Raw genomic sequence first — 24,824 nt, 5'->3', positions numbered from 1 at the left:
AAAATGCATTCCTCTTTTTCCTTCCCTACCACCCCCCCAATTCCAGTTTTAATGTATCAGATCATCGAAGGTTCTGCTGGCCTAGTTTTTATTAGCATTCACTTGATCTCAGATCTTCACTTTCTGCAGTGTGAGATCTTTTGACAGGTTAATCCAATTATTTTAGTCTCTTGTTTGTTTAAACGTGATTTTAAGTCAAGAATCTCAAATAAAAATGGGCAGTGACTAAAACCTGCTTGCCTGTGTCTGATTAGGTACCAGCATAGACTGGTGGTTGGGCCACCAAGCCAGGAGTAGGAGGAAGGCCTGCTTAAAGGTGCCCCCTTTTCCATCCTGCCATTAGAAAAGGGCTGCTCTGGGGGCTTCTGGGAAATGTTGGGAGAAGTGGGACTCTCTGCTCCCTGGGTTGGGGATGGTCAGGCTGACTAGCATCTTCTCTTACACCAGGACTCCTGCTTATAGGCAGAGGGGTCCAACTCCGGACAGGGCCCCTCTAGGACAGCCCTGAGGTCCACCCATGTGTCCTCAGAGAGCATAGATGACCCCAGTGATCAGGGCGAGGCCCTGTGGCCCAAACTGTCATCACTGGTAATGGACATGGTTTTGGAAGGCATAGAACACTGCTGACTTAACCAATCCTCCACTTCAGGGTCTCAGTTTCACTAGCTGAGGTAGAAGTCCTCCCTGGTGTGTAGACAGCCTTTATTTGCAGGATCACATTGGCTAACACATTGTCATTTTATGCATAAAGTTACAGTAAGGTGCTGGCCCTGGGTTTTTGTTTTCCCTAAGCAATACTTACTGTGTACACGGTGAAACCACTGCTGGTCCTTTGCAGAAGCCACACTTCCCTGTCCAGGCCACGGGTGGACCCTATTGTTGGGTCTTCTGATGACAGCAGAGTCACCTGGAGCAAAAGTCCTCATTGCTGCAGCATTAGCATCCTCTCCAAGCTTGGGTCTGTGAGCCAGTTTGGCAGGATCCCTGGTAAAACTGCAGCTCTCTGGTCCATCTCCAGAGAGTAGGACCCATTCTCCTTCCTGGGGTGCACTGGGCAGCCATGTTCGAAGGGGCTCTCAGCAGATGACTGGCTTTGCACAAGTTGCAGAACCATTGCATGGGTATTGCAGGGCTTTTCAGGTCCGTCCACCAGACTGCTTTGCTTTTCTTGCCTCTTGGGTAACTCTCCTGTCTATAAACATTCCACATGTTGCCATGCTTCAGAGTAGAGCCTTCGCTTCTCAGGCCTCCGCCCCGTGCCACACAACCTCCAAGGCCTTTGTCTAGCTTGCCACTGTGCTGGGAAGGCCCTCCTCCTGCTTCCATTGCAGCCTGGTTTTCCTTGGGGGGTTATCCTGTGCTCTAGACACCCCAACTCTCAACACCATCAGACCCAGCCAACCCCGGTTATTTCGTGAGTTCACCACCCTCGAGGGCACGCTCGGGCGAGACCACTGTGACAGACGTGGCAGCCTCCCCGCACGGAGTCGATGCTCAGTACGTGCTTATGAAAATGAACTTCATCTTTAATATTTACGAAAATAAAAGCTGCTGAAAAGACATGAGCTGAATCACGTGGTTTCAGAAATAGCTAACTTGAGGTGGCTGTGCAGTCCGGGGCTCCCGGCGGGTCCTGGGCTTGTGGCCGCAGCCCACCCGGCTTTCGGATCCGTCGGGCACGCCCCGTGTCCCGCGCCTCGGGCCTCGGGTCCCGCCCCTGTGCGCGCGCCCGCGCGCGCCACCGCCCCCTGCTGCTATTGGCTGCCCAGTCCCGACCTGTTGGCATGTGTCAAGGAGAGGGGCGAGGAGTTTAATCAGCATTTAGAGATCATTTGTTCGTCCACCCGTCAATCATGCGATGCCAGCTTTCTTCAGTGTTCATTGGCTAGCTGGCTCGGGAAGCGGGGTTTGGCCGTCGCCAGGACATGGCTGACGGTGGCGGCTGGCGGGTAAGTGTCCTGGCTGCCCAGGACCCTGGCTGCCCAGGACCTGCGGGGTCTCGTCGTGCCGGGCGACCGGATAAACCGAGCCCTCTCCCGTGGATGGGGCGAGATGGGCCGGGGCGGGCCGGGCGGCGGCAGACCCCGGCTCAGGCGTCCTTCTCGCCGCAGCCGCCGCGCCCCTGCGAGGCCTACAGCGCCGAGTGGAAGCTCTGCCGCAGCGCCGGGCACTTCCTGCACCACTACTACGTCCACGGCGAGCGGCCGGCGTGCGAGCAGTGGCGGCGCGACCTGGCCAGCTGCCGCGAGTGGGAGGAGCGCCGGAGCGCCGAGGCCCAGGTGCGCCCGGGAGGCCGGGAGGCGGGGGCGCTGCGCCGCCGGGTGCATGGCCGGGGCGTCCGAGTGCGCGGGCCAGGCCCTCCCACGTTCCAGGCCCCGGGACTCGAGAGGAGCACTGCCGGGGCCCTTCATCTTTTCGTGCTTCCTTTCGAGAAATACCAAAAGTTAGTGTGTCAACGGGGCGTTCAGACAGCGAAGGCCAAAGCAAGAGGAGCGTAGCGTGGTTCGGAGCCGTCGGAGGGCCCCTGACAGCGCTTGGGCCATCAGGTGGCCTGCAGGGGAGAGGGTACTGCTGAGTCCTGAAGGACCAGGAGCGCAGCCTCAGCAGCTTTCAGCCAGCCCCGGGGGAACACAGCGGAGAAACAGAAGTCCAGGTCCTTGAAAGAGGAGCGTGGGCTGTAGAAGGGCAGGGGATGAAGCTGGAGACCATGGCGGACCTGATGGGTCTTTAAAAAGGGTTTAGATTCTAGCCTAAACGTGTGCTCGGCAGCATGGTTTGATTCACATCTTTAACAGGTAAGTCTGGCTGCCAGGGTGGGAGAGTATATTATGGAGTGGCAGGGAAACCTAGGAGTGGTTCTAGGCCGTTCATTCAGCAGACGCTTTACATGTTGGGCACTCTTGGGGATACAGTAGTGATGAGAACAGAACCTAGGCACCTCCATTCTAGTGTAGAATAGGCAGTGGTACTTTAGAGCCATTGTGGGTGCAGAGATGGAGAGAAACTGAGAGTGCCCCACAGCGGTGCCAGGGAAGGGGAGCCAGCAGGACTGGCAGCTGCATCAAGGCTGCTAAATGTGTGTGATTATTGAAACACACAAACATGTGAAACCAAGCTGCTGTATAAAAGAAAACGATGACAAATCTGCAAGATGTAGTCCAAAACATGGGAAAGATAGCTTGCAGCCTAAATAGCAGGAGATTAATAACCTTATATATATAAATAAAAAGAGCTCTTATATAAAAGAAACATGGGGATGATTTCTGAATAAGAAGGTGGGCAAGGAGCATGAGGAAGGAATTCATTCAAAAAGAAAACCGAATGGTGTTGTATACAAGTTAAAAGAGCCATAAGTGGTTTCTGCCCAGTGGAATGTTGAGAAATGTCTAAGGGGTTTGAGAGTCAGGTGTTTTGATTTCTAGATGTCAGATGCATACCTTTTGATCTCACAGTTTTACTTCTGGAAGTTTACCCTAGGGAAGTAATTGGGGAATAGTGCACATTTAAAAGTTCAAAATGTCCCTTGTGTCAGTGTCATCGTGCAAAAACTGACAGCATCCCAAATTCTGCTAATAGACATTTGACCAAATAAGTTCTTCTACAAAGTTGGGTACTACACAGCTATTAAAAATAAAAGATAGTAATCTCTCTGGGCATGGAAAGGAGCCTACGGTGTGCTGCTTGGTGAAAAGGCAGGAAGAACACTAGCCAATGGAAGGTTATTCCCTCTTCAAGGGAACACGTGATGGCATTAAAATTGTGTTGGGGAAGCTGTTAACTTCTCAGGGATGGAGGACTGAGAATGTTTGCAGTTTTGATTACTCTTTTAAACAAAAACAAAAACATGCTATTTGAGAAAACAGAGCGTGAATGCAGACAGATAAGTAGACAGATGAGGAATGTGAAATTATCTGTATGATGCACCTACCAAGTGCCCTTCTCGTGGTGTCTTGCCCTGTGTTCATTTTTTGGGGAGAGGGGCAGAGAGAAGCTGGTGGGTTGAGTGGCACCTGCTATCATTTGTACTCGTCCTCAACCATCCAGGACCCCTTGGCATGTGTCTCTTGCCCCATGTTCCTCCTCTGGCCACTCTTTCAGACTCTTGTCTCTCTTCCCAGCTCAGCCCCAGCCTGGGCTTAGCAGGTGAATTTGATTAGGTCAACTGAAGGCATCAAAACATTAAAAATTTTTAATTTTCCTCGAATTACGGTGATCTACACAGTTTTCACAACAGCTTAGTAGAAAGAATGATCTAGATCTGTTTGCTAATGTGGAACAATTGCCCCTGTTTGTTAGGTAGAAGCAGCCAGTGTGGAGTAGTGCACACTCCCCTGTCCATCCGGGAGGCCTGGGGAGGTTGATGAGGGGTAGGGAGGTCCAGAGGCCTGTGAGGGTGGAAGTGACGGGCATCTCCTTTGCACAGCGGTCCCTCTGTGAGAGCGAGCGTGCACGAGTCCAGGCTGCACAGAAGCACACGCTGGTGTGGGTCCCGAGGCAGAGGCCACCTGCAGACTGGCACCTCCCCCTGCCACAGCAGGAGAAAGACTGAGCCCTTCACTTTCCTCCAGTCTGTTTCGAGTGGGGCTGCACGTGACTCAAAGGACTGTGTGCAGCTTGGGCAGTCTGGTGGTCCCTGGGAGCTTCCACCTGCCGTGGAACTCGGAGTTTGATGTCTCCAGCCCTGCTTGGCCACGCCTCACCTGTGCTCAGGGTGCCTTGCCACTACCATACATTCAAAGACAAGTCCGCCCGCTGCGCAGCTTCAGGAAGTCCAGCTCTGCAGCAGGTATGCCTGCGGGCAGCCAGGCCAGGCTGCTCACGCTCCTTGCTGGGAACAGTGGTGCAGGAGCGGCCTGCTCTGAGGTCTGGAATTCTCAGGTCAACTCTTAAGCGGTGTCCCTGACCTGTGTGGACATGTAGGGGGTCGGAATGAGGCAGCTGAATGGTCGGTTGTGCTGTGTGAACCCCTGTCCTGGCCCTGGCTTGGTGATGACCACGTATTACCGCCACTGGCGCTCACATGCGTTTCAGCCGACTCGCTCAGTTCTTCTGCAGGCACTCCACTGGACCAGCCCTGGAGACCCTGGTGTTTAAGAAGTGCCACAGCCACAGAACATACAGCTCTGCATTAAAAGAGTTCACGGACTCTTAGCTTAAGAAACCCAAGCCCAGGGCACATGAAATTATGGTCTCCTTCCCTCAAAATTTCCCCTGGTAATTTTTAGAAAATGTGGAATATATCAAAAGCCATTTCACACATTTGATCCCAAGTAAAATAAAAAAGTTAGATCCACAGTTTAATTGTTGAAACTGTTAGATTTTATACCTGATGTCACTGTGCTTGAATAGCATTAGGATTTTGTATGCTTATACTCTTGTAGATAGATGTTTTTAAAAGATATGTATATGAATGAGCAAGAACTCTTACGTCTCGAAGAGGTCTCCGTTACTAATGAAAATGATTCAGCGCCTTGTGGCTGCGTAGCAAGCCCCGCGCGTGGTGCCGAGGGGCAGGGCGGCGGCAGGCCGTGCCCTCACCGCTCTTCCTGGCTGTCCCAGGCCCACTGTGTCTTAGCACCTCCCTAATGCTGGGCCCCGACTTGGCCATGGGGCCTGCTGGGTCAGACATCTTTTAATACATTTTTGGAGCAAAATAACCCATCTCTTCAGAAGAGTACACATTAAAGAAGAAAACCTCTCTTCTTGAGTGTTTTCTCCTGTGTGCCCCAAGAGTCTCTATGTGTGTGCCTGTGAGGGGTGGGAGTGCACAGGACCCCAGGAGCAAAGGTGAGTATAACAAAGAGCAGCAGTCCCCCATCCTGGCTAGGCCTTGGTGTGTCTTAAGCCAACCAAGGTAGCTACACTGCGGCTGTGGCTAGTTCCGTGAGTGCTTCTGACCAAGGGGGGGGAGAGGAGAGGCTGCCGCCATCTGCAGCATTCGCCTCCCTCTGAAACACAGGGAGACGTTTGAATTCTGTGATGCATGTGATGCCTGGAATTGCAGCAGCTCTTTTGGGATTCCTGGGGTGGGGCTGGGGCAGGGAAATCCTGGTAGTGGCAGCCGGCACAGCAGTCCTGAGTCCCCTCAGGAGCCATGCTCCCCGTCACCTACAGCTGAGTAATCTGTGAGCTACTGCATGAATTCCACAGCAGCGGATAGTCGTTGCTCTGGACAGAGCGTTCCTGTGTTTACACCTTCACAACAGCCGACTGCCCGCGACATGCCAGGCGCAGTTTGAGCCTCCGTGATCACAGTCTTGAAATGGACAAAATGCCTTCAGAGGGTTCCAGTTGAGTGTAGGGGACAGATGTACACATTTTAGCATCATTAAATAAAAGTCTACTCTGATGGTTAAATGCTGTGAAGAAAATGGACAGAGTGGTAAGATGGAGCAGCTTCCAAACTGCACAGAACCCACAGTGGCAGGTGTTTTGCTTCAGCTCTGGTACAAACTGTCACGTAAGCACCAACTGTTGAAACAAGCTTCACAGAACAGTCCTTATCTGTAGTGTGTGATATGCTGACATTTTCAGTCCTATGCCACTGAAAATAAACTCCATGCAGAAACATGGATGGAACTTCAGGAAGTTGTGCTGAGTGTTATACAATCTTAAAAGGATAGATACAGCGTGGCTCCATTTATGTAACACCAGTGAAATGATGTAGTTATAGAGATGGAGAACAGTTACTGGTGCCAAGGGTTAGGGATGGCAGGAAGCTGTGGGCGTGGCTGTAAAGGGGTACAGAGGGTGTCCAGCAGTGCTGGCACCTTTGGTGGTGGTGGTTACACAGGGCCACACGTGATGAAACTGCAGTGAGATGAGTGCAGACCTAACAGGAAATCTGAATTTCCTGAGGTCAGTTCCTGGGCAGTAAGTGTTTGGGCAGGAATACTTGAGGCTGAGGAAACCATTTGGCACCTCCCTGCATGTTCACTTCCAACCTCTAACTACAGAACAAAAAGCTGAAACTGAATTATACAACCTCATGGATTAATCTGTTCCCAAAGCACTAGTATCAACTGTCTGCAATGGGCAGGGAGGTGCAGGAGGCCTCAGCATCTGAGCCCTGACCTGGCTGAGGGGGCGTGAGCCCTGCAGGGTGAGAAAGGGCCACACAGGCTACCGGGAGCGAGACCCATGTGCTGGCAGGGTCCCGGAGGGGCTGTGAGCTGCCCTCGGGGGTGGGTGGCCAGAGGCCTGACTGACCTGGGTCTTACAGGTCCCTTGGTCTGCTGCAGGAGCTGGGCCGGGAGTGCCCAGCGTGGATACGTCAGCGGGAAAGCAGTGGGCGGGACAGGGCTGGCCCTCCTTTTGTGTGCCGAGCTGGAGGGCTCGGGATCCTGAGGTAGTGCTTTTATCCAGTAAAAATGCTTATCTGGTAAGGGCTTTTAAATCAAAAGTGGACCACACATTAGGGAACTGGGCAATCTGAATTTGTTCAAATAAACTGTTTCCCTAGTTTATTTCCACTAAGGTAGTGAAGGGCCTAAGGCCCTCACTGGGGGAAACGGCTCTGTTCATCCACTGGACCTTCACTGTGAAGGGCTGATTGTGTGGGGTGTTGTCCCCCACCACCTAATACCTGTAGTTGAGCTCTAACCCCCTGTACCTGTGAATGTGATTGTATTTGGAGGTGGGGTGTTTGAATAATTACGTTAGAATGAGGTCATACGGTGAGTACTAACCCAATGACTGGTGTCCTTATTAGACGAGATCAGGACACAGACATACACACAGGGACGACCACGTGAAGACATGGATAGGCAGCATCTGCAGGCCAAGGGGAGGCCTCAGGACAAAGAATCCTGCCAACACCATGACCTGAGGCCTCCAGCCTACAGAACTGTGGAGTAGATTTCTGTTTAACACCCATCCGTGGTGTTTTGTTCCAGCAGCCCCAGCAAGCTGATACAATCCTCTGTACCCAAACTAATAGCTCTTGAAAAGACAGAGCCCGCTGCCCATCAGGCATCAGCTCCTCCTGGGGGCGCAGCAGCTCTGGTAAGTGGTGTGTTCCTGGCTTGCTCCGCTCTCCAGGCTCCCCACGTGAAGCCCAAAGCTGGCCCTGTCGGCGATGCGGGGAAGCACACACACTCCCTCTGCCCCGCGGGAGGGCCCCGCCTCTGCACCCAGCGCCTGCCCATCCTGCACGCCCACTCCCCGGGGCCACTCTCCGCCTCCAGCTGGCGGCGTCTGCTCCGCACAGTGTGACCTTACTGCGGAGCAGCGGTCTACATCTTGGCTCTCCTCTCCCGAACACTGGCAAGAGCAGCATTTCTCACCCCCATCCATCCTCAAGTGAATTATTTTTTGACTCTAACATAAGGCAGACACTTGATAAAACATTTATTCACAGCTGGCCTGGGTGGTAAGCAGGCCTGAGACCTGGTGGGTCTGGCTCTCCAGGGCAGGGCATTCTGCACAGCTGCCTGCGGCATCCTCTACCTCTTGAACTCTACCTGTGCATACACCTTGGTGATGTCCTGGTACCTGCCTTCAGGCGGCTGGTAGTTGGAGACTGGTGGTGTGTAATCTGGCCCTTCCCTCTCAAAAGGGAAGAGACTGGGGTCCCGCTTGGTGGCCTCTGCGTGGAGCTCTGGGGACGTGAGTCGCAGCTCCTGCAGCGCTTCTTGCTGGGCCTCAAGCATGGACCTGGTGGCCTCCCTCTCCATCGCATGCTCCTGCTGCTTGTACAGGGACCACTTTTTCAGAAGCAGAGCTCTCCGCTCCTCCTCCTCAAAGGGGAGCTCCACTTGAGGCCGCTGCCTGGGAACACAAACCCAAAGGCGTGAGGACACCTGGGGAGCACCAGCCTCACCAGGCACGGAGTCCATGCGCCTGCACAGGACTCATGCGTCCCCACTCACACACAGGTGGGACCTCAAGGAAGTGGAAGTCTGCAACAATTAAGGAATGGGATGTTGAGTGCGGTGGCAGCTGCAGCTGAGGGCAGGAACCAGTGTCATCTGCTTTACGTGGAGACAAGAAACACTGATGTTCTGAGAAGACTGGTAGCACTTCCCTGCCCCGAGCAGCGACCACCTTTGGTGAGAAGTCAAATGGACTGTCTCAGCCCTGGAGCACCAAAAAAGCATCTGCTGGGTCCCATCTGTCTGGAAGGTGCAGCCTTATAAATGGTACCACTTTTTACAAGAAGGCAGCAGCCCTGCACACCACACATCCCAATGAAGAGCATTTGCATCCCAGGACAAGAGGTCAGGGGTTTCTCCCATCAGGATGGGCACAAGGGCTGCAGAGCCAAGGCCCCTGTCGTCAGCCACAGCTGAAACTCCTCTTCCAAAAGTGCAACACTGTGACCACTCCAGCACCTGGCCTGGCTTATCAACACTCGAAAGCACCACGGGGAATGACTTCTTCAACTTGTGCAAGGCCCAGGCAAGAAGAAAAGGACTCAGGCCAAGTCAGTCCAGGCCTACTTGCCCTTCCCATCACAGACACAAACTGCGGCCCTTCCCATCACAGACACAAACTGCGGACAACTATCTGAGGTGACAGAACTCCTCTGCCCCCGAGGACCCTTACCTTGCTTTATCCAGGAACCTCACAGGTGTAATAAAATCTTCAATGGGAATTAGCTCCTGGCTAGCCTTTTCCAGTCGTCGGATCCTCTTTTTCAAACGGTCCTTTACTGCTTGGTCTTTTTTTGGATCTAGCTTCTTCTTCTTTCGCTGGGGTTCTGCTCTAATGGAAAAAAACGAACATTCAGCATTTCCCTCTCTGGTCTCACGAACACAGTAAGACACAGTGCTGGGTGAACTGCTCCCAACTTGTACTGAGCTCTGCTGGGAAGGACTGCATGGGTCTGACCTCATGAGCTGAATGTGGCAGGGAGATAGCCTCCATCTCGGGGTGACAACTGTGTGGGCAATGTCAGCCCAGGAAGGACTGGAAAAGCTTCACGGGGCACCAGGATATAAATTAAGGGTAAGTGGCCAGCTTTCATGCTGGGGTTCAGGTGTGCCTTCAGATGGCATTGAAAAGTGTAAATATCAAACTGATAAATTAGAAGGTCATTACTCAACATTTTAAATGGATTTGTAATTTATAAAAATAAATGGAGTTAAGACTTAGAAAGTATAATAGTGACTGGTATGTATTTGCAACAACAAATTTTCCCATCCTACAGCACTCATAAAAGTCTGATTTATTCTCAGAAGCACATCTCCTATGGTGGTAATATACAATTAAGAATAAACAAATCCTCTGGCATCAAGATTGACTTTCAGCAGCCAAGGCCCTAGAAAGCACCCAGACTCCCAGATGGCAAATCTAATCCTCCCCCCTCCCCCCACACCTCCAAGAATTCAGAAATGGAAGGCCTTGGGAGAAACAAGTTGATGCTGTGCTCTTTAAAACACACAAGAATCCCTTCAAAGCTAATTTTTATTTAAACTATTTTTACATTAATTTTTGTTTCCGATTGCAGAGAGAGCAGTGTTCCATAGAAAACGCTGAAAAGAAACGCAACTGCCAAAATTAAGTGAGAAACTTCTTAGGCTATTAATTTTGCAACACAGACGTCGTCTTGCTTTGTTCTGTTCATGTGCACATCTACCGCTGACAGCCCCAAAGAGGTCAGGCCCAGGGCTATTTACCTCATGGGAATGAGGTCCCAGAAGGACAACAATGAACCTCGTTGGTGGGTGTCTCTAATCTGTGTCTGCCAAGTTCCCAGAAGCCTGCAAAAGACAAAGAATATATAAGTATCTGATTCCACCTACTAAAGAGGGAAAGACAAAAAAAATCACAATGCCCTCTGCTGGATATAACAGCAAGGTCAATGCTGGAGATTTTTGGGCAGAGTCCTTGCTCGCCGGGAGCGAGTTTCGGATTTTCATCCACAGGGCGGGGCGCGATCAGCTATTTCACTCCTGAGATACCCAAGGACAAGGGCGGCCGGGAAGGGAGCCAGAAAAGGCCAGGGGCTGCCAGCCAGGAGCACCCCCGCGCGCGCCCGGGGCACCCCGCAACCGAGCGGCGTCGGCACTCACCAGCTCTGCGGGCGCAGAGCGCGCGCGAACACCCCGAGCCCCGCGGCGGACATGGCCTCTCTGGCCGCCAATCCGCGGCTTCCGGGCGCGTTCCTCTTCGCGGTCCGGCCCGCTGTGTGCAGCGCAAAGGTCCGACAGTCCTGTCGCTCCGCACTCCCGCGTTCCGGGCACGGAGGGCTGGGCTGCGCCTGGCCCCGCCCCCGGCGTGCCCCGCCCTGCACGTCCCGGCGGCGCACGGGCACGCCCCGGGCGCCTCGCACCTCGCGCCGTGTGGGAGCCTTCCTTCCGCTTGGCCCGCCGCCGCCACCGTCGCCAGCTCTGCGCGGCAGTGGGCACAGCCCCGCTGGCCGCCGCCCTAGCTGGTTGGCCTTCGTACCTACAAGGGCCAAGATCCCGCAGTGCGGCCAGAGTAGCTGAGAGGGCGTCCCTCTCCAAGTGTCCACATCTCTGAAAACGACCCCGAGCCTCCGTAAACGCGCCTGCCTCGGCCTCCCCTCGGCCCTTCCGTGGCTGGCTCGTAGCTCTGCATTCGTTCGTGCCCGGGGCCGCAGCCGCCCCACGGTGGCTGCATCCCCGCGCCGGCACGTGGCCGGGCGCTCGCGAGATGCCCAATGAACGCGTGTTGATGAATGACGGAAGCTAGTTAGTCGGACTCCGAACCAGCGAGGTAGAGCTGGTGAGAGGCCGTTCACAGCACCGTCACCCCGCCCGGCTCTGCCAGCCCGGGCTGCAGCTCGAGGCCCCCGTTCGCCCGCCGCGGCCCCAGCCGACCCTCCCCTCGTTGGTGGCCGCGCCCGGGACGGACCCGAAGCGGACCCACCCTCCCTTGCCCCTGCCCGCGGGGAGGCCCGGAGGCCCCGTCCGCGAGGGGAGCGGTTTCCCGCCGGGGCGCTTTGGCAGGTGCGCGCCGTGACTTCCGGCGTTGCCCGGGAGCCGCCGGAGGAGGAGCGGCACAGGGGATGCGGCGGTGGCGGCGGCGGCGGCGGCCGAGCGCAGGAGGCGACTGTGGCGGCGGCGCGGGGCGCGGGCTGGCGATGGCGCGGCGGCGCTGAGCGCGCGGGGCGGGCGGCGGCCGGAGGGCGCGCGGCGCGGGAGGACGCGGCGGCGGCGGCCCCATGGCCCGGGCGCGCTGAGGGACGCGGCTCTCGCCTGAGCCCGGCGGCGGCGGCCGAACAATGAAGCTCCTGAAGCCGACCTGGGTCAACCACAATGGTGAGTGAGCGCGGGGGGCGCGGGAGGCCGAGCCCGAAGTCGGGCCGGGGTCTGGAGCAGGGGCAGGCCCCGCCCGCCTCGCCCCGACACCCGGTGCCCAGTGCCGAGCCGCGAGGCCGGCGGGAGCGGACTTTGTCCTCGGTGCGGGGAGGCCGGCGAGCCCGGGCACGTGCTCTGCGTGGCCGCAGCCAGGTCCGCCCTTGCCCCCGGCACTTGCGCGGAGCCCTCGGCTGCCCACCCGTGGTCTGCATGGAGACCGTGGCCCTGGGCGCCGGCCACCGCCTGCCACTTGTGTGCATTGGCCGGGAGGTGTCCAGGTGGTCCAGTGTGCGACCCTGGGACCGACCCCCCCGTGGCCTTTCAGTGTCGGGACAAGGACCTGAATCTGCGTGTCTCTGCCACGCAGAGGGGCTGTGACTGCCCTCGGCGAGACCTGGATCTGGTGACAGTGCCCCATTTGGGGCACTCTGGCCCGGGGCTGAGTTCCCTCAGGTGAAGGAACCCCATCTGTGCTGTGCTGGGGTGTGAGGCTGATTGGAATGGTGACCGTAGGGCAAGCGCGTGGTAGGAGAATGACTTCCTTAGCTCGGGGGCAGTGGTCCCGAGGTACAGCCTGGGGGACAGTCGTTTCCAGTCCTCTGGTCGAGAACAGGCTCTGGTGCAGAGAAGCCCCCAAAACGAGGACAGCAGTTTTGTCCCAATTCTGCCTTCTCGCAGGAGTTGGCGTTTGCTCTCCAGGGAGGTGAGCCGCGGGCCCCCGTCCTCCTGCTGACCTCTCTGAAGCCCAGGGGGCGCTCCTCCAGCTCAGGGCCCATAGCCTGATTCTGGCCAGGAAAAGGGTCACCCTGATTGTGCCTGTTCCTCATTTCTACTTTGTAATGCGACTAGAGGGAGCTACAGTGTTTTTTTAGAATTAGTAAAGTGGGTGCTTTTGCCTTTTTAATAGATGTAGCTTCTTAGTTTTGAACTTGACGCTGGGATGCTTTCCACATCTGCAACTAAACTGAACCGAGTCTTTCAGTCGCAAGTGCTGTCTCCTTCCATCTTCTTGTGCGACATTGACCTCATTTTTCTGGATGCGGTGAGGTCGCTTTTTCTTTTTGTTTACCATTCCTCCTGAGTTACTCCATTAGAGGTGCTCTCTCTGTGGGGAAGTCTCCCACATGTACCCCCAGGGTGGGGAAGTCTCATTCCCCTCTGTAGTCCCTGCCACACTCAGCAAGGCCTTCCACGTAAAGGGCCTTTGGTGAATGTTGGCTAAAATAGGTAAGAAAGTTGAGGTTTCCCTCATATACAAAGATATAACTAGATTTGCTGTGCACAAAAGCCAAAGCTATGAACTTCAGTTTCATTGGTCCTATGTTGATCTCCAAGAGCATTTCCTGATGTGTAGCGTGCAGATCTTACCCTGGAGAACTGGCCGAGTGTTCAGTGATTACAACTAAGATGCTTGTAAATCAGGATAGGAAAAGTTTTATTAAGAACTAGTGTGCCGTGTAAGTGAAGATCTAAAGGAATTTTAAGTGTTCTGCCTAGATCAGTTTGGGCGTATAGTCCACCCTTCTCTAGCTCTCTTCTACTTTCTGCCATATAATTTCTAGCTCCATGATCAGCTTCTTTGTAGGACAGAAGTTTTATGCTGTATAAGCAGAAGTAAGTGATTATCTGGTATAAAGGAGAGAGTCTGCAGCCAGGCCAGCAGCCAGACGTCCCAGCCTGGCAGCACTGGCAGAATACTGGGCCCAGGCCTTTTGCTGCTGCAGCCTCTCCACAGCCCTAGAACTGAACAGGATGATATCTGCTCTGCCTTCTTCACAGTACAATTGTGATGTCCGGTTTGAAAGGTAGACCCAAAAGTGGTCCCCAGACCAGAAAGTGCTTTAGATATCCAAGAGATGATAATAAAAAAAATTGAGACTCTGGCTGGGTGGGATTTAGCCTCTTTTAAACTTGTGCTTTGCTGAATTTGCTTTCTTTTAAAATCTCCTGAAATCAAACTCTGTCTCACAGAGTGTTTAGAAGGAGCATTGGGGTAAATGACCATTACCCTGAAGGACATGATGGTGGGCTGGATAGCTACTGAGCAAGCCTTTAAAGACTGGTGAATAGTGGGAGCTGCTGGCAGCAGGGTCTGCTTAGCCAAGAGCCTGAGCGGTGGGTAGTGGCTGGTGAGATTGGGCTTACTTAGGATTGACAAACCAAAACGATCACGGTGCCTTACAGACTGCATCATTGCACTTCTGGCCTCCTGATTCTGCTTTCATGTCTCCTAAATTGTTTTGCATCTTGAACGTACTTTTCCTCGTGTCTGAGAGTCCAAAGAGGGGAGGCGTAGAAAGCCCAGCATTTTCATTTTCCCCATGGTGATGGGATCCATTCAGGCAGGGTGCAGAGAACAGCTAAAACAGGGCCAGTTAAAGGAAGCAGAGGGAGAGGTACCTCTGGAGGTGTTGCACACTTTTGGTATTCAGTTTCCTGAAGGCACCGATGGCAGTGGTAAGACCTTTCCTCTAAGGGAGATTTCTCAGCCTCAGCACTATTGACATTTGGGGCCATATAATTGTGGGGACTGTCCTGTGCATTATAGGATGTTGGCAGCATCCCTGGCTCTATCCATCAGATGCCACTAGCACCCACTTACACACACACACACAGTTGTGACCACCAAAAATGTCTCCAGACATTGCCAGTGTTGCCTGGTGGCCAGAGTCACTCCCAGTTTAGAATCACTTCTCTAAGGTGATTAGTAAGTTAATAAATCGTGAGGTTGCCATATCACGGTGGAATGAGCCTCAAACATGGTATCAGACTAGATTCAAGATGCCTTTGCTTGTTAGCTGTGAAGTCCCGAGCCTGTAACTCCACCTGTAGGCCTTGGTAAAGTTGGATAAAGACGCACCCCTGACATTTCATCCTGCACCCAAGTATAAAAAAGTCTTAAATTTATAACTTATGTAGAAGTTATGTGCCAGGCACTGTTCACACACACATTTTGCTCCGTGTTCTTGGCTGTACTATTCATATATATTTAATTTTATTTTAGGCTTGGCCAAAATAAAGTTCATTTTTATGCTAGGTTATGACCGTATATTGGTCAAAAAGTGAAAGCAATTGGTTTTTAGTTGTAGAAAACTGTAGTTTGTGTGTCTAGAAAATTTTGAGATTCATGGTTCTTCCCCTCCCTGGGCCTTTGTTCCTGAGAGTGTTGTCTGGAATTCTCACTCCTGAGCAGACAGTGTCCACGCTCAGCTCCTCAGAGAAGCCGCTCCTAACCAGAGGGGCTAGGACTGAAAGAGCTCTCGTTCTCCTTTGGCCTCTGGCTCACATTTTGATGGCAGTGTTGTAAAAAGGTGTTCAGCAAATTTTCAGTAATGGAATAAATTGTCAGCTAACCACGTTGCTGTATGGTGTGTGTTTTCTCTCCTCTCCTATGACTGGATTATTTTCCCCTACTCTGTCTCATTCCAAAAAGGATAAGGTATCCTGAGACATATGCTGCATCTGGGTGAGAATAAGTAAGTCAGCTTGAAGGGGAAATGGGGACAGGATGGTGCAATAATGAAGTCAGCAGCGGGTGGGGAAAAAGGCCCTGTACAGCTGCCAGAGGGGCACTGCAGACTGTCTCTGAGAATAGACTGGGAAGGGTCCTAATGATGAGAGTTCATGATTGCAGAGGTCATTAGATAAGCTTTGCAGTTGTCCTCGGTCAGGGGTTTTTATATGTGCCAGTGTCTAGAGACATTTTTGGTTTCACAACTGCATGGGAATGTGGCTGGCATATGGTGGGTAGAGGCTGGGGCTGCTGCTGAATACCCTGTAGTGTATAGAATATTCCCCCATGATAAGAATCATTTTGCTCCAAATGTCAGTAGTGCCAAGGTTGAGAAACTTTGCTCTAGGTAAGAACATCTTTATTGTTATTTGCCTGTTCATGTATTTGTCTCATCATTCCAACTAGATTGTAAGTTTCTTGAGGACAAGAATTTTGCCTTTTATTTTGGAGTCGGTCCTGTTCTTGAGTCTCTGTGATTTGCTGTTCCCCAAATATGTGTTACAGAAGTTCTTTTCATCTCCTTTTCTGGTCTGTTAAATAGAGCCAGTAACACCTGCCTCACCTGTTACCTGTGAAGGCTCAAGAAATATGAGCTCTCTCCACACTGCCTTTCACTGACTTATGCTGAAGACAGTAGGTCATTTTAAGAAAATAACCAGATACATCTGAAGAGGATTCAGAAGAAAATTGGGTTGGTTTTTGCCTTAGATAATGTGCATATGGATTTTTCCCTGATTTGCACTCCAAACATTGAACCTTTCTGGAAAGAAGGTCGGTGGTGATCAGAGGTAAATAAGGTTATCCCTGTATGTGGAAATCTGTGCCATAGGTGGGAAAGGGGTACATACAGACCACATTCTAGAATGCAGGGCATTCTAGCAGAGCTACAAGGTGATAGCCCCAGGGAGGAGGGCCTTTGTGGGCGTGCCCTTGAGCTCAGCCTTCATAGGAGGAGAGCCATGCTGGTGGAGAAGGCACTGCCACTGTGGGGGCATCAGGGGCAGAGGCCTGGGGAGGGCTGAGAGCATCTAGGAGAAGACAGAGCATGTTAGGGGTTGAGAATAAGCAGTGAAGGGGAGAATGGGCTCGGGGCACATCCTTGAGCACCTTGCTAGAAGCTTGGACTTCCTTCTGGGGATTTGGGGGGTGGGGACGTTGAGTATCTGAGGAGGCTGGATGTCACACCAGCCTGTGTCTCTGCAGGGCCCTGAGGGAGCAGGGGGCAGTTCCTGGGGTCTTGGTGAGGGATGATGAGGGAGACAGGCAGGTCTTTGGTGGTGGAGAAAAGCAGGCGTGGGTAGGCACTGAGGACAGGGCAGAGGCAGTCAATTGTGTGTAGGTTTGGGTCACTCTCTGAGTTTATTTCTTTGGTATACTGGAGAAAGAGTAGGGATGAGGAACAGGAAATGGAGTTTTCTTAAACATTTTACTCTAAGAAATGGTTGAAAACATGTTTTCACTTTATGAGAAGAATTGTAGTCATACAGCTGGGGAGGAACTCTGGGCAGCTCTGGCCTTGGCCACTGAGGGGACCTGATGCTACTGCTCTGATCTTGGGTCCTGTCGGTGACCAGGAAGAAGAGGTCTATCTGCCTTGCCCCTCTTCTCCCCAGAGGCTGCTGTACCAGCTGTTCACCCACGGTGTTGGCCATGGGCTGCAGAGGCACCCAGCACAGTGAGCCATAGGTCTGCACAATGGGCTCACTCAGAGGCTCTTTGGGCTCCTAACCTGGCAAATTTTTTTGGAGGTGTGCTTGACGAGCCTTCTCTGGCACTTGGTTTTCGAGAGCTGTGCAATTATGGGGTATCATCAGCACAGTGCTTTCAGGGAACCCGGTCAGGGACTTTGAGTCTTCCCTGCTGGCCTGCTTGAGCCAGCTAGGTCACATGCCCTCTCTTACTCCAGTCGCTGTCGCCTACTGGCTTACACAGGGGAGGGTTCTGCTAGAGACCTCCCTGATGAAAACAAGCTCTCAGAGGGCAGGCTCTGCCTTTGCTCCCGCTCGAGTTCCAGGCCTACGACTGCCTGGCACACCCCGCAGTGGGCTCTCCGTGAGTGTCAGACAAGGGTTGAACACTGGAAGAAGACTGACAGCTCACAGTGTCTGCTGCCCTTAGGTGGTAGAGTTGATTTGCTTCGTGAAACATCCTGTCTATCCCGGCTTGCTCTTCTAGTGGGTCAGACTTGCTGGTGGGATCTGCTGGGTATTCCAGTGATGCAGGGAAACATCCTGACCAGGCTCTTAATCAAGGGTTCCATTCACATAATTGTGTCCTGGAGCTTTCCATTTTAGGAAGGGGAGGAGATGAAACAGAACAGATAGTAAATGGTTTAGAGTACTTGGCAAAAAGAAAATTCATTTAGGTCACAACTTGTTGCTTTTAAAAACAATACCTGCCTTGGTGCATTAACCAACCTAGGACAGGTCAAGTCACGGGAAGCTGCCCTGGCCAGAGCCACTGTGGTGAGGGACACACAGGAGAGGTACAAGCCTCCTTTGAGGGCCAGGAATGGACCTTCCTAGGAGCATACTCCAGGTCGGCCACGTCCTCCAGCAAAAGGTCCCGTGCAGCAGCACTGGGTAAATCCATCTGTTCAACAAATAATTAGTGCAAATTGTGCGCCAGGGACTGGGTGCTGGAAATGTTAAGGTGAACCAAGTGGCATTCCAGGATCTGTTGGGGAGCAGCATATGATGCATTCTTGCCAGTGAGACTGGGGACGAGTATCTGCCGGGGCTTTTTCTGTAAGCAGAAAAGGAGGTGGAGGAGGAGAGCTTACTGGGATCGCAGCAGACACCATCAACAAGAGCAGTTACAGAGAGGATTGGGGGGTTGGTGTGGGGAGAAACGGCAGAGAGCTGAGGGAATTGGGGGGATGGTTAAATGGGGTGCTCTAGGAAAGCCTGAGTGAGAAGGTAACGTGTGAGCAGACTTTGTCGCAGGAAGCTGACTCCGAGCTGGAGAGTTTTGCATGCAGGAGAATTTGGGGGAATGTTCTCAGAACCCTGCCTGCAGGGGCATGAGGGAGGCAGGACTGGACCGGGAGACACTGAGCTACAGCACAAGGCAGCAGCAGCCAGAGCTGGCCTGCTGGGGCTCTGCAGCTGGGATGGCTCTCCAGAGGCATCCTGCACTGTGGTGAGGAGCCCAGAGCTCATGTTCCCGCCTCCACAGTCATCGGGTGCCAGCTGTCCTGCGAAGGGGGCCTATGTTGGTCAAAGCATTTCTTCTTCCGAGGGCAGGTCCCACCTGGAGAAGGACTTAGCTGGGAGCCCTCATAGGCTGCCGGTGCTCCCATAGTGCTTCATTCCTGGAGGGAGGGAACCTGGGCAGGGAACCACAGCATCTACCAGGAGGTGAGGAAGCAGCCATCTGAGGGAGGAGCAGACCCAGCAGAAACAACAGCTTGCCTGGCACTTTGAGGAATAACAAGGATGTCTTGTGATTGGAGAGAGAACGAACAGCACAAGGCCAAGAGCACCAAGAGGGGAGTCCAGAGAGAACACCTGGTGGGCTGCTTAGAGGCTGTGATTCCCAGTGTGATGGGAGCAGAGGAGTAACATGATCTGGTCTGGTGTTAGAGGTCTTCCCTGCTTCTGCTTTGGGACAAGGCTGGGTGTGGGGGGAAGGGAGGGAGCTGGGGGACCCGTCAGGATGTAGTCATGATGATTCAGGCGAGAGGGGACCATTGTTTGGACCGGGGTGGTGATGGAGGTGATGGTGCTGCTGAGAAATGTTTAGATTGTGTGTGTGTGTTGAGGGACGGTATACTTACTTACACATATATTTTTTAAGTATAATTTACATAGTGAAGTGCACAGATGCTAATGAAGTATACAATTTGATGAATTTTAACAAATACAGTGTAACCTATTCCTCACTCAAGATAGGGAACATTTGCACCCCACCAGAAAATTTGGGTGACAGATGTACTGTGAAGGGAGTCTCCAGGGTGGAAGTGAGGTGTGAGATGCAGGAGGACGGAAGGGTGAGTCCCGCGGGAAGAGCAGCCTTGCTGTCCCCGTGGGGAGGAAGAGCCAGGATGCAGTGAGAAGGGTGTGGGGCCAGTGGGGCCGCCACCAGGGCCTGCCGCAAGCACGCGTTTGATGGGTGGCTTCTCTGCCTGCTCCCTTTTGGTAACATTAGAGCTCCCTTCCAGGGCTGTTAGAGGAACAAGACAGACACCTTTCTTTGTGGTTAGCAACAATTGTCATATAGAATTATCCTAGGATACATTCTGTAGTGTATGTGTATGCTGTGAGCATTTTGTGATTTGATGCTTTAAATTTGTAAAATGCACAATTATTTTTCTTATTATAAAAGTAATACTCAATTTAGGAAAAAGTAGAAAACTCAAAAAAGAAAGCAGACTTCTTATGTGGTCTTCCAGACCATTTGGGAAAAAAAACTGAGTAACTTGGTGATCTTCACATTTTATTTAGTATACATGCCACGTTATTTTTAAAAATCTGAATTTTTTAAGGCCTTAGCCAAATCCCTGACACCACAGCAAATCCAGGGTCTTATGTGTAGCTTCCCTTCAGACCTTGCATTGCCCATATTCCCTCAGTGGAATAGCTAAAATGTTGCTGTGCATTGTCCCCTTACATAATATCTTGCACTCTTGTTATTTTTTTTCTTTTTCTTTTTGTGTTTACTTAAGGTGTCATTGACATACACTGTATTAGTTTCATGTGTACATGACTTGATACTAGTTTGTATATATCAGACTGTGAAATGATCCCCACAGTAAATCTATTTAAAGTCCATCACCATACATTGTTACAGAATTGTTTTTCTTGCCATAGAACTTTAAAGATTTACTCTCTCAGCAACTTGAAATAGGCAATACAGTATTATTAATGATAGTTGCTCTCTTAATTGTGATTGTTGTTAAGCTAACAGATACTCCCTCCATGGGAATGTTCTTAATAGCTCTTAATTTTCTAAGGAAACTGGGTGGAAGAGATGATTATATTTATAGAAATCTATTTTGCAAATAACTTAAAAGGAATAACTCAAAGTTGGAGGAAAAAAAGAATAAGAAGAAACGGATACTAAGTTTCTTCTGTTTTGGTAACAAAACTTCCTGATTATATGTTGGCAGATGTTGCAGGAAAAGTGATTCAAGTCTGTAAATGATATGCCTGCCCCTCTCTTCTATTTTAGTTCATGGTAACACACACGTATGCACGCACACACACACACACACACATACACATGCCAGTTGCATGATTGCTGCAGCTTCCTTCCTGTGCTGTTTTTTATTCTCTCACCACCTGACACCTATGAGATGCCATTGTAGTAGCACTTACTTAAGAAGACCAGAGAAGTTTTTATGGTCAAAAGCAGTAGAGATAGCAACAGATGGCTTTGTGAGCCAGCCAAGGTTGTGCTTCCCACCTGGAAGTGGCTGGTGACATCTGAGTTGCCACCTCAGGAGATGAGCCTGCCTTCCAAAGACTAAGAAGCCAGTGACACTGGTGGTGTGTGGGGCCTCTGCTGCAGGCTTTATCCAGCCATTAACAACAATAAGTATTTTTTGAGTGCCTGCTATGTGCCAGGCCACAGCTCTAGGTACTGGGGGGTGACTCCATGACTAGAATAGACAAAAATTGCTGAGCTCTTGGAGTTTGCATTCTGGTGGGCAGGAGGGTCAGACATAGGGAAATTAATTGTCAAGTAGAGTGATTAGGCCTTGTGAGAGAGTGACATTAAGCGAAAACTGAAAGTAGGTGAGAAAAGAGCTTTGGTGTGTATCTGGGAGAAGAGGTTCCAGCTGAGGAAAGAGCCAGGGCAAGGCGCTGGGTAGGAGCACATCCCGTGCAGCCTAAGAGCAGAGGGGGAGCCAGGGCACTAGGTCAGAGATTGGGGTGGGGGCAGCCAGGAGAGTTGGGAGTGAGGTAGGCTTGTTGGTCTCTCCTGTCCCAGGGACGGCCTGCCCTGCTGTTGAGCAGGCGGCTTGTAGAACAGGTCGGGGTGAAAAGATGAGGAGTTCCGTGGTGGGGACGGGCAGGCTGCGAAGTCCGTCGGGCGGCTGGTAGAGGAGTTACCTGGCCACGAGAATGCTTTGGTGCGGGACTTTCTCCAGCAAGATCTCCGGTTGTAAGATACGCACATTATAACCTGCACAAGAAAGGGATCGGTTTCATTATGACAGCCACTGGTGTTTTGATATTTATTATATAATTGCATACACATATATAGATTTTTATGAATAGACCTTATGTACATGTATATTTACTTCTGTGGATAAAATGAGAGTTCCTGTGGCCAGGCTTCTCACCTGGCCCTGGCTGGCTTGCTCACTACGCACGTGTGGGCAATACATTGCTACTGACTCTATATAAAGAGCTCCGCCCAGTGCTCTGAGCGACACGGTGGCAGTGCTGCAAGGCTGCAAAAGAGCACAGCAGAGGCTAGAGTGGTGGCAGCGCCGAGGACAGAGGCCCAGAGGACAGCTGTGCATGATGGCTGTGCGGACAGAGGGGCCCAGAGGCAGAGACCGGCTTGCTGCATGCGGACTCGCTCTGAGTGAATGGGATTTTAGTGATTGACCTGCCACCGTGGAAATAAAAGTTGGGTATAACCTTTCCACCCCAAGAACGTTCCACTGTCATTTCATTGGTCACACTGAATCCATAGTGAACTTGCCAGGGGCTGAAACCCATTGGCAAGACAGCTTCCTAGTGCAGTAATTGTAGATTCACAGGAAGTTGTATGAAGTCATACTAAGAGATCCTTTGTACATTTTCCCAGTTTCTCCCAGTGGAGAAAAACTGTTGCAAAAAACATTGCACAACTACAATATATTATTAAATTGACATTGACACAATTCATCTGTCTTAATCAGATTTCCCCATTTTGATTTGTAGTCATTTGTTTGGGGGTGGGTGTTTAGTTCTACACAGTTTTCACCTGTGTAAGTTTGTGTGTCCATCACCATAGTCACGACATTGAATGGTCCCAAAATCTTTTATAATCATACCATCCTCCCTCCCATGCCCCTCCACCACTTACTTCTTCATTTGGCTTGGTTTTGGTTAGCATTTTTTTAAGTTGTGGTAAAATACACAGAACATAAAATTTACCATCTTAACTGTTTTTAAGTGCATAATTCAGTAGTGTTTACATTGCTGTTTAACCAATCTCCAGAGCTTTTTCATCTTGCAAAACTGAAACTGTGTACCTGTTAAGCAGCAGCTCCCCATATTTCCCTCCCCGCCAGCCCCTGGCAAACACCATTGTAATTTCTATCTATGAATTTGACTACTCTAGAGACCTCATATAAGTAGAATCATACAGTATTTGTGTTTTTATGACTGGCTCATGTCAATTAGCATAATGTCTTAGAGGTTTATTCACGTTATAGCATGTGTCAGAATTTCCTTCCTTCTTAGAAGCGAGTGATACTCCCTTGTATGAATGGAGCACAGTCTGCTTATGCATTCATTCATTGGCGGGCGCTTCAGTTGCTCTCACCTCTTAGGTATTGTGAGTAATGCTGCTGTGAACATGGGTTTACAAATCTCTTTGAGAGTCTGCTTTCAATTCTTTTGAATGTATACCCAGAAGTGATATTGCTGGATCACAGGTAATTTCTATTTTTAATTTTTTGAGGATTTGCCAGACTGTTTTTCACAGTAGCCTTACCATTTTACATTCCCAGTGGCAGTGCACAAGGGTTCCAGTATCTCCACCTCATCAGCACTTGTTATTTTCTTTCTTACGGTAGTCATCCCAGTAGGGGTGAGGTAATACCTCATTCTGGTTTTGATTTACGTTTCCCTGATAGCCAAGGATGTTGAGCATCTTTTCACATGCTTGTTAGCTGTTGTGTATCTTCTTGGAGAAATGGCTTTTCAAGTCCTTTGCCCATTTTTGTATCAGGTTTTTTGTTCTCTGTTACTGAGTTTTAAGAGTTCCCTGTATATTCTGGACATCAATCCTTTATCAGATACGAGGCTTACAAAGATTTTCTCCCATTCTGTAGGTTGCCTTTTTATTCTGTTGATAGGATCCTTTAGTGGGCAAAAGTTTTTAATTTTCAAGAAGTTCAGTTTGTCTATTTTTTTCCTCAATACCTGTGCTTTTGGTATCATCTAAAAAATCACTGCCAAATCCAATGTGATGAAACTGTTCCCCTGTGTTTTCTTCTAAGAGTCCTACAGTGTTAAGTTTTACATTTTGGGTCTTTGATCCATTTCGAGTTAATTTTTATATAAATTTGTGAGGCAAGGGACCAGCTTCATACTTTTGCATGTGAAATCTAGTTTTCCCAGCACCATTTGTTGAAGAGACTGTCCTTTTCCTATTGAATGATCTTGACACCCTTGTCGAAAATCACTTGACAACCTGTTCAAGGTTTTATTTCTGGGCTGCCTATTCTTTTCTATTGGTCTGTACATCTGTCTTCATGGCAGTAACACATTGTCTTGATTACTGTAGTTTTGTAGTAAGTTCTGAGATCAGGAAGTATGAAACCTCCAACTTTGTTCTTTTTCAAGATTCCTTTGGCTATTCAGGGTACCTTGAGATTCCATAAGAGTTTTTAGGATTTTTTTTTTTAATTTCTGCAAAAAATGTCACTGCGGTTTGATAGGGATTGCCTTAAATCTTCAAAGCTTTGGATATTATTGATGTCTTAACAATATTAAGTTTTCCAGTTCCTATACACAGGGTATCTTTCCATTTATTCATATCTTAATTTCTTTCAGCACTGTGTTTTAGTTTTTAATGTACAAGGCTTTGGCCTCCTTTGTTAAGTTTACTTCTAAGTATTTTTTTCTTTTGGATTCTAGTTTAAATAGAATTGTTTCCTTAATTTCTTTTTTGGATTCACTATTAATATATAGAGGTGCAACTAATGTTTGTTGATTTTGTATCCTTCAACTTTACTAAATTCATTTATTTAGGATTTTCTACATATGAGATCATGTCTTTTGCACCCACCTTATATTTTAACACTGTTTTGTAATTTTTTTTTTCACTTAATAAATGTTTCCAACATTTTTTCATGTTTTTAAATTACCAATCACCAA

General features: G+C 50.5%; 3 protein-coding genes across 6 annotated transcripts in view; 2 read left to right on the top strand and 1 right to left on the bottom strand.

Moving 5' to 3' along the window:
- The first annotated feature begins 1,845 nt into the window (after positions 1-1,845).
- Positions 1,846-5,700, top strand: C15H22orf39 (chromosome 15 C22orf39 homolog). Of its 2 annotated transcripts, XM_017675892.3 has the most exons (3): positions 1,846-1,949; positions 2,112-2,279; positions 4,424-5,700. In XM_017675892.3, the coding sequence occupies exons 1-3, from the start codon at positions 1,926-1,928 to the stop codon at positions 4,547-4,549; spliced, it is 318 nt and encodes a 105-aa protein (XP_017531381.1). In that variant the 5' UTR covers positions 1,846-1,925; the 3' UTR covers positions 4,550-5,700. The 2 variants fall into 2 exon arrangements, with proteins under 2 accessions (XP_017531381.1, XP_073078634.1); XM_073222533.1 differs by lacking the exon at positions 1,846-1,949 and having other exon boundaries at positions 1,956-2,279.
- Positions 5,701-8,325: 2,625 nt separating this feature from the next.
- Positions 8,326-11,768, bottom strand: MRPL40 (mitochondrial ribosomal protein L40). The gene is made up of 4 exons (XM_017675889.3): positions 11,016-11,768; positions 10,620-10,703; positions 9,547-9,705; positions 8,326-8,769 (listed from the first exon to the last, which is right to left on the bottom strand). Exons 1-4 carry the CDS (start codon positions 11,066-11,068, stop codon positions 8,445-8,447), a joined length of 621 nt encoding a protein of 206 aa, XP_017531378.1. The 5' UTR covers positions 11,069-11,768; the 3' UTR covers positions 8,326-8,444.
- HIRA (histone cell cycle regulator) overlaps positions 11,631-24,824 on the top strand; it is an 88,874-nt gene continuing 75,680 nt past the window's right edge. For 2 of the 3 annotated variants that reach the window (XM_036993327.2, XM_036993326.2), the window contains exon 1: positions 11,631-12,227. In XM_036993327.2, the coding sequence (XP_036849222.1) occupies positions 12,191-12,227 (37 nt within the window). In that variant the 5' untranslated portion in view covers positions 11,631-12,190. The remainder of the gene's footprint in view (positions 12,228-24,824) is intronic. The other variant, XM_017675870.3, reaches the window with a different exon arrangement.

The sequence above is a fragment of the Manis javanica genome, chromosome 15 (genome assembly GCF_040802235.1).
Source record: "Manis javanica isolate MJ-LG chromosome 15, MJ_LKY, whole genome shotgun sequence".
Taxonomy (NCBI): Eukaryota; Metazoa; Chordata; class Mammalia; order Pholidota; family Manidae; genus Manis; species Manis javanica.
Note: the sequence above shows the minus strand (reverse complement) of the source record. Positions and strands in the feature narration are given on the sequence as shown.